Genomic DNA, 15723 nt, shown 5'->3' on the forward strand with positions numbered 1-15723 from the left:
ATTTAGACAGGTTTCAAGGGATATGGGCTAAACACGGAATGGGACTAGCTCACGTAAACAACTTGCTCGACATGGATGAGTTGGGCCAAAGGGCCTGTTTCCAGGCTGTATAACTTGATGACTTTAGACTGTTGAAAAGAGAATGCCTTGTTTTGTCAGAACTGGCTGAGTGCCCCAATGTGCTATGATTAGTGACTTCATTGCTCGGAGGCAGGATTTCCAGAAAATGTCTTGCTGATCATTCTGAGAACAATCTCCTCACAAGCTAATAAACCACCAAGTCTGTCATACTTGAACTCAGAGAGTCACTCAGTACCCGTGTTATTACCAGCACCAACTGTGTAGACAGCTGTCCATTGCCTGGTGTTAAAGCTTTACTAATGCTGCAGGAAAGCAGCAAATTGCAGTTTATGCCACAGATCAGCCACTGCTGAAAGGAATGATCTGCAGGCTAGGAAGTTCCACAGTGACCTTCACTTCCACAGGGAGGACCTCCAGGCACAGCTGAGACCCTAACTGCAGCAGGTTATAGATTTCTGTCATGAGAGTTACAGAGTCATACAGCAGGGAAACAAGCCCTTTGACCCATCCTGTCTGGGCCAGCCATCAAGTACCTACCTACACTAATCCCATTTTTCAGCACTTGCCCTGTAACCTTCAATTCTGTGGTCTAATAGTTATCTAAATACTTAAATATAGTGAGAGTACCTACCTCCACCATCCCCTCAAGATTCCAACCACCTCTAAGTGAAAAATTCCTCCTCAAATCCCCTCTAAATTCTTAACTCTTACCATAAACCGATGCACTCTTGTTTTAGATACTCCAGCTCAGGTGAAAAGTTTCTTACTACCATATCTACATCCCTCATCCCACCCATCAGTTTCCCCCACTCAAACAAAAACAAACCCAGCCGATCCAGTCTTTCCTCATAACTGAAACGCTCCATCCCAGGCCACACCCCGGAGAATCTCCAGTGCAATCACATCATTCCTAAAGTTTGGTGACCAGAACTGCACACTGTACTCCAGCTCTGGCCAAATGTTTCAAATATTTGTATCATAGCCACCCTCTTGCTACATTCTATGCCCCAGCGAATGAAGGCAAGTATCCCATATGCCTTCTTAACCATCCTATCTACCTGTGCTGCTGCCTTCAAGAACGTTTGGATATGTACACCAAGGTCTCTCCCTGTTCCTCAGTGACTATCCATTTAGAAAACCTTAGCCTCTGGATACATAGCCCACCATATTATTGTATGTAGGAGCATGGCTCCCTGTAAGTTCTTTGGGTCTATGGCCATGAGTACTTCACCTAATGAGTCTCTGGATATAATCCTACCATCTGCAATGCTAGCCCTGTAACTCCAGCTCTTTGAACACACCCAATGGGAACACCTGGGAAGCATGTTGCAAAGAGCTGATAATTTGAGGAATTAACATCCTATGTAGAACACTAAAGCACCATGCTATGCTAACAAATTTCTAGTGTATTGTTCTTAATCCAGATTCTTTTCAATGCTTTAATTTCCAATGTCACCCATCAAGAGTGACTGCACCCTGACATCAGTAGAGAAAATGTTGGTATCTATTACTAGGGAAGAGCTAAAAGGCACTTAGAAAATATTAACTAGATTGAGCAGAGTTAACGTGTATTTATGAAAGCAAAATCATACTTGACAAATGTGGTGGAATTTTTAAAGAGTTTGTAACTAACAAGATAGTTAAGGGCAAATCAATTGACGAGGTGTACTTGGACTTTCAAAAGGCCTTAAAAAAGTGCCACACAGATCAATAAACAAAATTGGAGTGTATGGCATTGGTGGTTACACACTACGTGAATTGTGGATTGATTAATAGGCAGAAGTACACAAATTACTGGATGTTAAAATGCCACACCAGCAAGCAATTAAGGTGGCAAAAGTTATGTTGGCCTTTACTGCAAGAGGATTTAAGTATAAGATCAGAGATGTCTTGCTTCAGGCATAAAGGATCCTGGTGAGACGGAGTGGGAGGAGGTATAGTCAAGGTGGCTGTAGGATTCAGCGGGTTTATAGATGTCAGTGGCAAGTCTATCTCCTGAGATGGAGACAGAGAGATCCAGAAAAGAAAGTGTAGTGTCCGACGTGTTTCAGGTGAATTTGAGGACAAGGAGATAGTTGGTGGCAAAAGTGATGAAACTGATGGGTTCTGCACAAGTGCACAAAGCAGCACCGTTCAGTCCACGATGTAGCGGAAAGAATTGGTGTGTGTGTGCTGGAGTAGACTTGGAACAAGGACTGTTCCACGTAGCCAACAAAAAGACAGGTGCAGCTAGGGTCCACGCAAGTGCTGTGGCTACCCCCACAGGACGTGGGGGGAATTGAAAGGGAAGTTGTCGAGGGTAAAAGACGAGTTCTGCCAAGAGAATTAGTGTGTGAGGTAGGGGAACTAGTTGGGTCTTTATTCAAGAAAGCAGAGGGTGTAGGGTGAGAATGATCTCACCAAAGCGGGCAGGTTTAACATTACCTTTAGCCCAGAAGCAGAGGTAACAGTCTCAAAAGCCATTGAGGACACAGATGAGAAGAAGTTTCTTCACCCAGAGGATAGCAAAACTCTACCCTGGAGGAACATGGAGGTTCAGTCACTGAGTATATTGAAGACATAGATCAGTAGATATTTTAGATATTAAGGGAATCAAGGCATTCCTTTAGGACAGTTAAGGGGTTAGTGCAGGAAAGTAGCACCAAGGTAAAAGATCAGCCACAAGATGTTTTTGAATGGCAGAGCAGGTGTAAAATTAGCCAATTTCTTATGTTCTTCAATCACTTGCCATAGAATAGAAATTGCCATTGAATGGCAATTGAAGACCTGATGTCAAAATGGATGTGTTCCTTGCATTGTGAATAATGAATTTATTCCAGGCAAAACGAGTGAAAATTCCATCATCGTCAAAATATGCCATGTTAAGTGAAATGTAACGTTTAGGTATTTTTTTTGTGCAGGGCATTGTAACGTGCACTGGGCAAATCAACTACCTCTGCTAATAGAAAGGGCTTTAATCCGTGTTCCACAAAAACATACTTGAGCTGGAGAAAACTAAAGCAGGAGAGATAAGCACAACTCCCAAATGTAAACTTTGATGATCTTTACTTCCAGCTGCATCTGGCAATGATCCACTAAAATGACAACCACATTATTTCTTTAAAATGTGACCTTTTTTTACATACAATTTTCTTTAACAATTTGAATTCATTCAGAAACTGTAGAGGGAATGTGGCAGTAGTTCTTTAAAAAAAATCAGAGTTGTAAATCACAATACCATTTATTATCAACCATGTTTTGATCCGTTTAGGACACTATATCATGAACCACATGCTTTAGTATTTATTTCTTGTGCTTCAAACATTCAGTTTGATTTGGCTGATCATGGAACTAGAATCTGGTGCTACAACATTTTGATTGATGGCATTGGGGAGAAAAGTTTCTAGTAGCAATTAAGTAGTTGACTTTTCAATATGAATTTTTTATTTTTAACTTTAATAATTAATCATAACACTAATAGATGTGCAAGTCCAGCACTGCAATATATATTATCCCATAAGCTCAATTTAACCAATTGTGCTTTTATGCCCGTGGTTCCAATTATATCCTTCCAATACCAAGAAAAGGAGCCTATTTTGTAAAGAGAATGCAGTTATTGTGAAAATGAATTTGGCCCTTCTACCTTATTGTGAAATAATGTGGTGTATAATACTGTACTTGGTGAATTTACCAATTAAGCTTTTATCAAATCCACTTTATCAAGTGTAATTTTCCCAGTTAACCTGGTATCAGTGAATTTGTATCCTGTGAATCAATGAACCTTGGCCGTGTATCATAATGAAATGTTAAATACAGATTTGAAATCTTGGTCTGAAGAAGACACCATGCACAAATGTATACATTGAGTTCACTAACCTTGCCTGATTCTAAGACTTTGCAACCTTTAAGACTGAAATGTTTAAGCTATTTAATGGATGTTTGCACAGTGCTATGTAGGAAAATTTATGAGTTCTTTTAATAGTTTGTTGAAAGAAGAAACCAGAGACAGAAATCTGCAATCCAAGAGTGAAAAAGCAAACAGAGAACCAAGTCTTTGAACACAGGAGTAAGATCTTCTTAATTCTGTGGTATATTTTTGTTGCTACAAAAATATTTAATGAAAACACAACTTCAGACAGAATGTACTTACAGTTTTTAAACATGTTATCAGACAAAATTAATGTGAATAGGAGAGTTTCTGTATCTCATGAATAACTGAACAGCCTATCTGTGAAGTTATCCAAAGTTAACAAAAGAAAGCTGCATTTATAGACACAACTGTAATTGTAAATAACAATTAAATGTGAATAGGGGAAAGAGATGGAATTTAATCTAAAAGTACCATTTTAATTATGTATAATTTTAACTTTCTGGAATGGTCTGAGTGGTGCAAATTAGCATTGTTCACTATTTTTAAGCAGTAAGTGCCACTAAATCGTAGAAATATTCATCAGTATTCTTAACAATTTTTAAGTATTTTTGTTTTAAAATAACTTTAAAAATCAGTGTTACCTTCTGAATTTCATTCAAGCACGCAAAATGATTTTATTGTGTGCTCAGACGGATAATTCTTCTTAAAAGCCTTTTGGGAATAGGTATTCAGTACAAACCTTCAGCATTTACTGTTTAAGCTTTCTTGCAACATTAGTTATGTGGTTTTCCAAATTAACAATTCCATGCGATTCCGTGTTTTATGTTGTTCAAATATGTCTAACTTGTCAAGTGGTAGTATCAAGCTGTTTATGATTATGTCACTAAATTACTACTCATACACTCAATATAAAACCTCTACTGAAAAATAAACTACAGTTCATCATGGAAGTGACTGCATAAAACTACAGTATGTGGTGTAAATGAGAATTTCAAAATTGATAACATTTGTGGTCAGTAGGTGATTTGCTTTAGGAAATCTGTGATTTTTGTGTAAGCTTGCTTATCAATCAGTCACCACCCTCAAATGGAACCACAAGTGCCAGTTTATTGGCAATGAATGAAACGTTATAAGCTTGTTCTTCTGATATCACCAGGAGGTGCCAAAAGGGAGACAGAAACATTGGTGATAATTGATAAATGAATCCTAGCACTCTTAATTTCCTCCAAACAGTAAGGAAAAAAAGGACATTAGCCATGTCTCAATAGAAGACTAGTACCCAGTTGTTCAAAGAAAGATTTAAAGGAGGGGCAAAAAAGATAATCCTTAATGAAGGTTGTTATACTTCCACATCTTTAAAACTACTAGTTATCTGTTATCATCTCCTTCTCTTGATATTCAATTATGCAGATATTTTTCTTTATGAACCATTAAAATATTTTGAATAAAGCTAAACTCTTCTCGCTTTTCTCTGCATTCTTATTGAAGAATTTTCATATTTTGAGCATGGCCATTTGATTGTCCAAAATTCAATCACCATACAGACATATATTGAAAGTACTTGTTTCAGAAAAAAAGTGAATTTATATTGACAAATAATCTGTTAAATAATCATATTAAATATGGCCATGGTTATTATTAAATAGAGTTGGGTAAATTTGTCTGAAAGAATAAAATATATATATTTTTGCTTTGTTCCGGAAGCTGATCTCAGAGGATTTAGGATAGATTAGGATAATTCAATTAAGAGGAAAGATAATGAATTTTAGAAACTCCGAATAAACCATCTAGCCCATCATAATCAACTTACTTTGTAAACTGCTGTTCACAGTAAAATTTTCACAAGGGTTTCTTGGGTGTGTTGCAAATAAAATTTGAGATCCAACATGAGATATTAAGACCCAAGATACATATTCGGCAACTTCAGAAAAAACTGGAGCGGTTAAGACAGAAATTTCTAGAGCTTGTGACATAGCCGACCAAATACACAGCTAGCAATGGTGGTACAGTTAATATCAGGGATGCACAAGAGGACAGAATTTGAATATAGACGTTCCAGGGAGTTTGAGTGCTGGAGATTGCAGAGTTAGGAAGGGATAAGACCATGAAGAGATTTGAAACCAAGGATAAATCAAGTCCTTGCTAAACTAGGAACCAATCAAAAGGCAAAGCATTGTGTTACTGGATGGAATAAAGGCCTGCATACTTTAAATGCCTCCCATGTAAGTGTGAGTTGAAAGTCAACAGGAGCACTCTAGAACCTTGAGATGAAGGCAAGGTGGTAGACGTGGTCTATCTGGACTTTAGCAAGGCTTTTGACAAAGTCCTGCACAGTAGGCTGGTCCTGAAGGTAAAAGCACACGAGATCAGAGATGTGTTAGCAAAATGGATCCAAATTAGGCATCAGAGGGTAGTGGTGGGGAACTGGAAGTCTATAACCAGTGGTGTAACGCAGACGTGGGTGCTAGGCCCATTGTTTGTCATGTACAGGCGAACCCTGCGTAACAGCTGGTCAGGTAATAGAAACTCCCCCTTACAGAATTCACAGATCACTACCCAAAAATTTGAGATGTGGAATAAAACTCGCTCAAGGAATTTATGAGAGAAAAAAATAAACACAGAATTATTTTCTTTTCCAACTCCCATTTCTTGACACATGTCCAGATGGCGTGACTTTGCATTACAGAAAATGGCGATACAGACCATTTTCTAAGAAAGCAACATCCCCGTAATGCAGGGGTCACTTGTATACAAATGATTTGGATGAGAATACATGTGGTTTGGTTAGTAAGTTTGTTGATGACACAAAAATTGGTGGAGTCATAGAAAGCGAAGAAGGTTGGCTGAGAGGAACATATATCAGCTGGGAAGTTGGGTAGTGCAGGGACAGAGGAAATCAAATCCAGACAAGTGTGAGATAACGCATTTTGGGACATCAAATGCTCACAGAAAACATACAGTAAATGGCAGGGACATGAAGAATGTTGATATATCAAGAAACCTTGGGATGCAAATTTATACTTCCCTAAAAACAATGACACAGGTGGATTATAATGAAAAAGTAATTTAGTATTTTTGGTTTCATAGACCAAGACATTGAATACAAGAGTTGGGATATCATGCTGCAGCTGTACAAAACATTGGTTAAACAATATTTGGAGTATTGTTTACCGTTCTAGTCACCACACTACACGAAGGATGTGGCCGCAATAGAAACAGTTTAGAAGAGATTTACCAGGAAGTTGCCTGGAACAGAGGGCTTCAGTTACAAGGAGAGATTGAATATGCTGGGTTTATTCTCACTGGAGCACTAGAGACTGAGCAGTGAACTTATAGCAGTTTATAAAATTAAGAGGGGCATAGATATAGTAGAAAGAGATCCCCCCCCACCCCCACCCCCGGGTAGGGGAGTCTAAAACTAGAGAGCATAGCTTTAAGGTGAGAGGAAAGAAATTTAAGGGAGATCTAAGGAACAAATCTTTCCACACAGAAGAATGAGCTGCCAGAGGTAGTGGAGGGAGAAACAACTGCAGTGTTTTAAAGGCATTTGGCCTGGTACTTGGATAGAAAAGGAGTACCTTGCAGGCAGGTTTGCTGGTGTGGTTCGGGAGGGTTTAAACTAGTTTGCAAGGGGGATGGGAACCGGAGGGATAGGTCAGTGGAAGAAGTGCATGGAGTAAAGTCAGATCTAACATATAGAGGGGCTTTGAGGAAGGAGAAGCAGAGTATAGGGTATAAAAGTAGAAAGGTGGATGGGCTAAAGTGCATTTACTTAAATGCAAGAAGTATCAGGGGTAAGGGTGATGAATTGAGAGCTTGGATATCATGGAACTATGATATTGTGGCTCTTGCAGAGACTCGGCTGTCACCAGGGCAGGAATGGATACTGAATATTCCCGGGGTGTTTTAAAAGGGATAGGGAGGTGGGGGGAGAAGAGGATGAGGGGTGGCATTACTGGTCATGGACACTATTACAGCCGCAGAAAGGGTGGATAATGTAGAAGGATCCTCTCTAGAGTCAGTATGGGTGGAAGTTAGGAACAAGAAAGGAGCAGTTACTCTACTGGGAGTATTCTATAGGCCCCCCGGTAGCAGCAAGGATACTTAGGTGCAGATTGGGAGGCAGATTTTGGAAAGGTGCAAGAATATCAGGGTTGTTATCATGGGAGACTTCAACTTCCCAAATATTGATTGGCACCTGCTTAGTACTAAAGGTTTAGATGGGGCAGAGTTTGTTAAGTGTGTCCAGGACGGATTCCTGTCACAGTATGTTGACAGGCCGACTAGAGGGAATGCCATATTAGATCTAGTATTAGGTAATGAACCGGGTCAGGTGACAGATCTATCAGTGGGTGAGCAATGGGATGACATTTTTGAAGTGAAATGTACTATGGAGATGTGGTCGTTGTTCAGGGATCTCTTGCAGGATGTTAGGGATAAATTTGTCCCAGTGAGGCAGAGAAGGAATGGCAGGGTTAAGGAACCATGGGTGACAAGAGAGGTGGAACAACTAGTTAGGAGGAAGAAGGCAGCATACATAAGGTGTAGGCAGCAAGGATCAGATAGGGCTTATGAGGAATATAGGGTAGCAAGGAAGGAACTTAAGAAGGGGCTGAGGAGAGCAAGAAGGGGACATGAAAAGGCCTTGGCGAGTAGGGTTAAGGAAAATCCCAAGGCATTTTTCACTTATGTGAAGAGCAGAAGGATGATGAGAGTAAAGGTAGGGCCGATTAGAATCAAAGGTGGGAAGATGTGCCTGGAAGCTGTGGAAGTGGGTGAGGTCCTCAATGAATACTTCTCTTCAGTATTCACCAAGGAGAGGGGACTTGATGACGCTGAGGACAGTGTTGGTAAGGTTAATGTTCTAGAGCATGTTGATATCAAGAGAGAGGATGTGTTGGAGCTGTTAAAAAATATTAGGACAGATAAGTCCCCGGGGCCTGATGGAATATTCCCCAGGCTGCTCCACGAGACGAGGGAGGAGATTGCTGAGCCTTTGGCGAGGATCTCAGAGGATTGGAGGGTGGCAAATGCTGTCCCCTTATTCAAAAGAGGTAGTAGGGATAATCCAGGGAATTATAGACCAGTGAGCCTTACATCTGTGGTGGGCAAGCTGTTGGAAAAGATTCTTAGAGATGGGATCTATGGGATCTGATCAGGGACAGCCAGCATGGCTTTGTGAAGGGCAGATCATGTCTCACAAGCCTGATAGGGTTCTTTCAGGAGGTGATCAGGCAGATTGATGAGGGCAGTGCAGTAGATGTGGTCTACATGGATTTAGTAAGACATTTGACAAGGTTCGACATGGTAGGCTTCTTCAGAAGGTCAGAAGGCATGGGATCCAGGGAAGCTTGGCCGTGTGGATTCAGAATTGGCTTGCCTGTGGAAAGCAGAGGCTTGTGGTGGAGGGAGTGCATTCAGATTGGAGGGCTTTAACTAGCAGTATCCCACAAGGATTGGTTCTGGGATCTCTCCTTTTCATGATTTTTATTAATGACTTGGATGAAGGGGTAGAAGGGTGGGTTGGCAAGTTTACAGACGACAAAGGTTGGTGGTGTTGTGGATAGTTTGGAGGACTGTCGAAGATTGCAGAGGGACATTGATAGGATGCAGAGCTGGGCTGAGAAGTGGCAGATGGAGTTCAATCCAGAGAAGTGTGAGGTGGTACACTTTGGAAGAACAAACTCCAAGGCGGAGTACAAAGTTAATGGCAGGATTTTGGGTAGTGTGGAGGAGCAGAGGCATCTGGGGGTTCATATCCACAGATCCCTGAAAGTTGCCTCATAGGTGAATAGGTAGTTAAGAAAGCTTATGGGATGTTAGCATTCCTAAATCGTGGGATCGAGTTAAGAGCCGCGAGGTAATGATGCAGCTCTACAAAACTCTGGTTAGACCACACTTAGAGTACTGTGTCCAGTTCTGGTCGCCTCATTATAGGAAGGATGTGGAAGCATTGGAAAGGGTGCAGAGGAGATTTACCAGGATGCTGCCTGGTTTAGAGAGTATGCATTATGAGGAGAGACTAAGGGAGCTAGGGCTTTACTCTTTGGAGAGAAGGAGGATGAGAGGAGACATGACAGAGGTGTACAAAATATTAAGAGGAATAGATAGAGTAGACAGCCAGTGCCTCTTTCCCAGGGCACCAATGCTCAATACAAGAGGGCATGGATTTAAAGTAATGGGTTGGAAGTTCAAGGGAGATATCAGAGGAAGGTTTTTTACCCAGAGAGTGGTTGAGGCATGGAATGCGCTGCCTGGGGTGGTGTGGAGGCAGATACATTGGGTCAAATTCAAGAGATTGCTAGATAGGCATATGGAGGAATTTAAAATAGAGGGATATGTGGGAGGAAGGGGTTAGACAGTCTTAGGCAAGGTTTAAAGGTCGGCACATTGTGGGCCGAAGGGCCTGTATTGTGCTGTACTGTTCTATGATTCTATGAGTAGAGGGATAAAGGCCTAATGCAGGCAAATACAATTAGCTTAGATAGGCATCATGGTTGGCATGGACAATTTGGACCAAAGGGCCCATTTCTGTTATGTATAGCTCTATGACTCTATAACAAAACCATTGAAGCCAGTGTAATGCAAAAGCTACATTAAAGGTGGAAGGAGGTGGCATTTATAAAAGGTTTTTAATGTGGCAAAACATCTCCTCTGAACTGGCTGGAGCTTTAATAACATCATTTTATACCAAGCCACAATGGGGAAGATGATAAAAGCTTTCACTGCTTTTGCAATTAAAAAATGAAACCCTATAAAAATGTGTTTAATAAATAGAAAATAGTTGTATCAGGGCTAAATAAGTATGAAAATAATTATGTAATAAGGAATTGATAAAATCAGCAAAATTTTAAACATCAACCCAATTAACAGGAATGCAAAATATGGTCATGCAAATAATACCATCTCAAAGAAAGGTCCATTAGAAAGGCTTCTGATGATGCAAGGCCATTTATAGATTAAGAGGTGACAATATTGTGAGTTTGTGAATCATTGTGAGTTTGCGAATCATTGTGAGTTTGCAGCTCTTTCAATGGCAAAAGGACATTCCTAATGAATGCAAATTGTGCAACAATATAATCATGGTCACCCCTTAAACACAAATTCTTTCCAGAATCAGAACGGAACAACGGTCACACAAGTGCCACTGTTGCCATCTCTTCCATTCTAAATTGAGAGAATGGAACAGGAGGAGGAAAAAAAGGAATAAGTTCACAAGCATGTATAAAGTGAAAGGAAAAGAGATCACCTGAGCAAAGGGATTCTTCAGGAAATACACCACATTGGAAACCAACTGCTGAATCTGAACTCTGACTCTAACCAACTGGCTTGTTCATTGGTTGCTGCCCCCAGTACCGAGACACGAATCTGACCAACTACTCTGAAAGTACCATGAGAAAAATAAAGATACTTAAACAGCAGCTTTCATTACCTTAAGATTTCACAAAATATTTTATGGCCAATTTGTGCACAACAAATTCACCCAAAAAGCAATATAATAATAAGACAATATTGAAAGGCAAAATGTCGAGCAGGACACCTGGGAGGAATCCCTGATCACCTTTGAAATAGTCATGGATCTGTTTTTGCCTCAACTGGGAGGGCAGAATGGACAAAGCCCCCCCCCACCCCAGTTAACATCTCACTTACAAGACAATGCATTGCACCCTCAGGACTACATGAGACTCATGGTCTCAATGAATATGATTTCCTACTTTCTAAGGCAAAGCAGTGCCTCGTCTCCTCCAAGAATCACAAGTTCATTTTTTTTGCAAACAATTTAAGCAGTTTACTTCAAAAACCAAACTTACAAAAACTGGTACAGTGATTACTTGTATTTGTCACTCTGAGGATCTCAATTCTCGTATTTTCATAATTCTGGTACATTTTTCCTCACAGGTTCGCTGATTTTGGATTCCATGCCAGGGAGTATCACTTTTTGGCGTGCTGAAGTTTCAATTTTCTGGACCAGTTCAACATCCCAGGGATGTGTAACAAAACTAACGACAGTACCCAAAACCTTGCTCCCAACACGTCCCACCCGCCCCGCTCGATGGATATAATCACACAGAGTTGGTGGGAAATCATAATTAATTACAATTTCCACCCTCTGAGTGTCCAATCCCCTGGATGCAATGTCTGTGCAAAGTAGTACATCTATCAGACCCTGCTGAAAAGTACAAAAGATGCCACTTCGCTTTTCAGCTTGCATATTCCCCTGCAGCCGGGAGTGTTTGACAGCGTGGTCCTCCAAAACATAACCAAGCCAATTAACTGTTGCTGCATTGTTGCAAAACACAAGAATTCCAATGCCAGGTCTTTCTGCAAGTAGCTCCTTCAACATTTTCAGGAAGTCAGACACTTTATCAGCACGCTTCACTTTCATAAATTTCTGCTTCACGTGTGGCATGAGGTAATGAAGCCCCTTGCTCTTTATGGTGGCAATGCTGCCTAAATCGGTGACTTTGCTGAGAAGTTCTCCCACACCACCCGGGAACGTTGCCCCTGTCACCACCAACTGAGCTTTCCTTTCCACCCCATGGGTTTCAGAGACGTTTGAAGCGATTTGGGTCTGGTGGAGTATGTCCTCCAGTAACGCCACAAAGCTTTCATCGAACAGAGTGTCCGCCTCATCCAGTACGAGGTAGATCAAGTCATGGAGACTGATAAAGTCTCTTTTCAAGGCCTTCCACAGGACTCCGGGTGTGGATATCAGGAGGTCGATCTGTCCCGAGGATAGGGTTCGTTTCACGCTGCCAATCCCACGGCCTCCCCCGATCGTGTGCACGTTGAGGTTTAAGTTGGATGCCAGCGATCGAGCCACTTGCCGGACCTGGTCAGCCAGCTCCCGGGACGGGAGCAGCACCAGTCCACGCGGCCCCTGCCGGTCGTCCTCCGTCGCCTCCCGGCCCTCGGAGATTAAGGTGTGCATTAAAGGCAGCAGGTAGCTCAGAGTCTTGCCGCTGCCGGTCTCGGCGGCACACAGCACGTTCTTCCTTCTCATCAGGGCTGCAATGGTTTGTGCCTGCACCTTGGTGGGGCGGGAGATGCCCATCCTGTCCAGGGCGTTCCGCAACTCTTCGCACAGCCCCAGCGAGCTGAAGCTTCGCACCTTTCCCCTGACCCCCTCCTCCTCCTCTTCGGGCAGGACCGGCGGCTGGGTGCGGGTGTTGTTGATGACAAAGTAATCCCCGGCCGCTTTCCTGTGCTTCCAGCCCTTGGAGACCAGGGGCACCCGGTCGAACTTGCCGAAAGTGTGGCCGGCGTGCTGGTTCAGGTGAGGCCGCTTGGCCGCGATAAGCAGGCGCCCGGGCCTGGCCAACCTCACCGCCGCCGCCTCGTTCCCCGCCGCCCGCCCCGGCTTCTCCTGCAGCCGCAACCGCACCTTCTGAGGGACGCGAATGACGGGCAGCCGGTCGTCAGCGGCGGCGGACACCCGGGAGGCTGCTCCGGCCGAGTACCGCAACCCAGGGCTCTCCCTCAGCAGCGCCCGAAGCCGCGCACATCCGCACCCCAGCATGGCGGGTTCGCGAATGGGACGGGGAGGCCCCCCGAACCCGGCCGAGCGGCGCCCCCCAAGGAGGCACCCGAACCCTCCCGAGCGGCGGCCACCCCCCGAGGCCCCCCGAACCCTCCCGAGTGGCAGCCCCCCCCCCCCCGAGGCCCCCCGAACCCTCCCGAGCGGCGGCCACCCCCCGAACCCTGCCGAGCGGCAGCCCCCCCCCGAGGCCCCCCGAACCCTGCCGAGCGGCGGCCACCCCCCCGAAGCCCCCCGAACCCTGCTGAGCGGCGGCCACCCCCCCCCCCGAGGCCCCCCGAACCCTGCCGAGCGGCGGCCCTCCCCCGAGGCACCCAGACCCGCTCAGACTTCCATCAAAGGATGTGACGGCGCGATCATTGGGCGGAAGTGATCTCTGTCGGTCCACATGTGCATCTGGTGCAGGGCAGATGTTCCCCTCGCTGCGGGAGGAGTTCGGGCTCCACGCTGATCCGTAACTCGGGTGAGGGCGGCTTCACACACCTTCCCCAACACTTCGCTCCGTCAGTGTTGTATGTCGCAATCCCCACAGCAACTCCGGCGCCGAAAACCCGATGATCTCAGTCTGTCTTTGGTCAGGTAAATGTTGAAGTTTTTAGGGGAGATTTTAAAAAAAAAACAGCTTTTGTCTGGCGTTGAACAAGAATTGGAGTAAACGGATAGTAGCTTTGTAATCAGTGCTTGAATTTAACATCAGTCCATCTTGACTGGACAGTAAACTCACGAAAAGCTAAAGACTGCTGTCATCGGGCCACACAGAACAGAAACAGGCCCTTCAGGAACAGGTCCACGCCGATCATTAAATACTTGTACACTAATCCCATTTACCAGCACCCAGGCCTGTACTTTGGCGATGTAAGTGCTCGTCCAGATACTTCTTAAATGTTGTGAGAGCTTTTGCCTCCACCACCAACTCGGGCAGTATATTCCAGATTCCAACAACTCTCTGGGTGAAAAACTTCTTCCTCAGATCCTCTCTAAACTTCCTATCCCTTACCCTGAACCTTTGCCTTCTAGTTTCAGACACCTTTACTATGAAGAAATGTTTCCCAGTTACCTTGTCTATGCTGTTGGAAGCCTGAAATAAACGCGGAAATGCTGGAAATATTCAACAGGTTAGGCAAGATCTGTGGAGGGAGAAACAGAATTAACGTTTTAGTTTGATTGCCTTTCATCTGAACTGTTCTCAAGAAATAAATTCAGCCTCACCTTCTAAGCATTTACAGTATTTTCTAGAGACACAAGAGACTGCAGATGCTGGAATCTAGAGCAACACACAAAGTGCTGGAGGAACTCAGCAGGTCAGGCATCTGTGGAGTGAAATGGACAGTCAACATTTCAGGTAAAGACCCTTCAGACTGTACAGATGAAGGGTCTGGATCCAAAATGTCAACTGTCCATTTCCCTCCACAAGTGCTGCCTGTTCCGCTGAGTTCCTCCAACACTTTGTGTATTACTACAGTATTTTTTTTCAGATTTCCAGCATCTGCAATTTACTATCTGATGAAAGGACATGGATCTCAAACATTAAATCTGTATCTATCTCCACAGATGCTGCCTGACCTGCTGAGTAAATTTGACATTTTCTGTTTCTTTATGTATATTTCAGTTCAAGCTTATGTTGCACTATAGTTTAACGTAAGAATTCAGTTACCAACTTGAAGAGCTGTTTTGATTGTATAAGAATGCAATTATCAGTGATCAGAGAAGGCAAAGAAAATGTTGCTTTCCATGGCTTCCAAAGTGAATACTGGTACTGATTCTGTTGTTCCTTTTAATATTTCCCCAAGGTTGACCTTTTTCTGTCTGATTCTACCCTTTTGATTTATCCTGTTATTCTTTTTGTCATTTGTCCACTCCTGCACTTCAACTGTCAGAAATTTCCCTTTCTCTGCTTCTTAAAACTTGTTTATTTCCAGTTGGTTGCCATTCTGATAAAAGGTTATAAACCCTGAAATATTAACGCTATTTCTTTGTCTGCAGATCTGCTGGATTTTTCAGCATTTTGTTTAATTTGTGATGTATATAAATGACATGGATGATAGTGATATATATAAATGACTCGGATGAAAATGTAGTCAGGTGGGGTAATAAGTTTGCAGATGACACAAAGATTGGTGGAGTTGTAGATAATGTAGAGGGCTGTAAAAGAATACAGCAGAATATAGATCAGTTACATATATGGACGGAAAAATGGCAGATAGAGTTTATTCCGAGCAAGTATGAGGTGTTGCACTTTGGGAAGTCAAATGTA

The 15723-nt window shown here is 43.1% G+C and overlaps 2 protein-coding genes across 9 annotated transcripts in view; one reads left to right on the forward strand and one right to left on the reverse strand.

The window, feature by feature from the left end:
- Positions 1-10730: 10730 nt before the first annotated feature.
- On the reverse strand, positions 10731-13552 carry ddx28 (DEAD (Asp-Glu-Ala-Asp) box polypeptide 28). The gene has a single exon (XM_052028591.1). It carries the CDS (start codon positions 13449-13451, stop codon positions 11802-11804), a length of 1650 nt encoding a protein of 549 aa, XP_051884551.1. The 5' UTR covers positions 13452-13552; the 3' UTR covers positions 10731-11801.
- Positions 13553-13828: 276 nt separating this feature from the next.
- The window catches only part of dus2 (dihydrouridine synthase 2), an 84581-nt gene continuing 82686 nt past the window's right edge, over positions 13829-15723 (forward strand). For 6 of the 8 annotated variants that reach the window (XM_052028273.1, XM_052028279.1, XM_052028277.1 and 3 more), the window contains exon 1: positions 13829-14048. Coding sequence is in view for 1 of the 8 variants with exons in the window: in XM_052028281.1 (XP_051884241.1) it covers positions 14024-14048 (25 nt within the window). In the remaining 7 variants the exon portion in view is untranslated. The other 2 variants (XM_052028275.1, XM_052028276.1) reach the window with 2 other exon arrangements.

This window comes from Pristis pectinata, chromosome 13 (genome assembly GCF_009764475.1).
Source record: "Pristis pectinata isolate sPriPec2 chromosome 13, sPriPec2.1.pri, whole genome shotgun sequence".
Taxonomy (NCBI): domain Eukaryota; kingdom Metazoa; phylum Chordata; class Chondrichthyes; order Rhinopristiformes; family Pristidae; genus Pristis; species Pristis pectinata.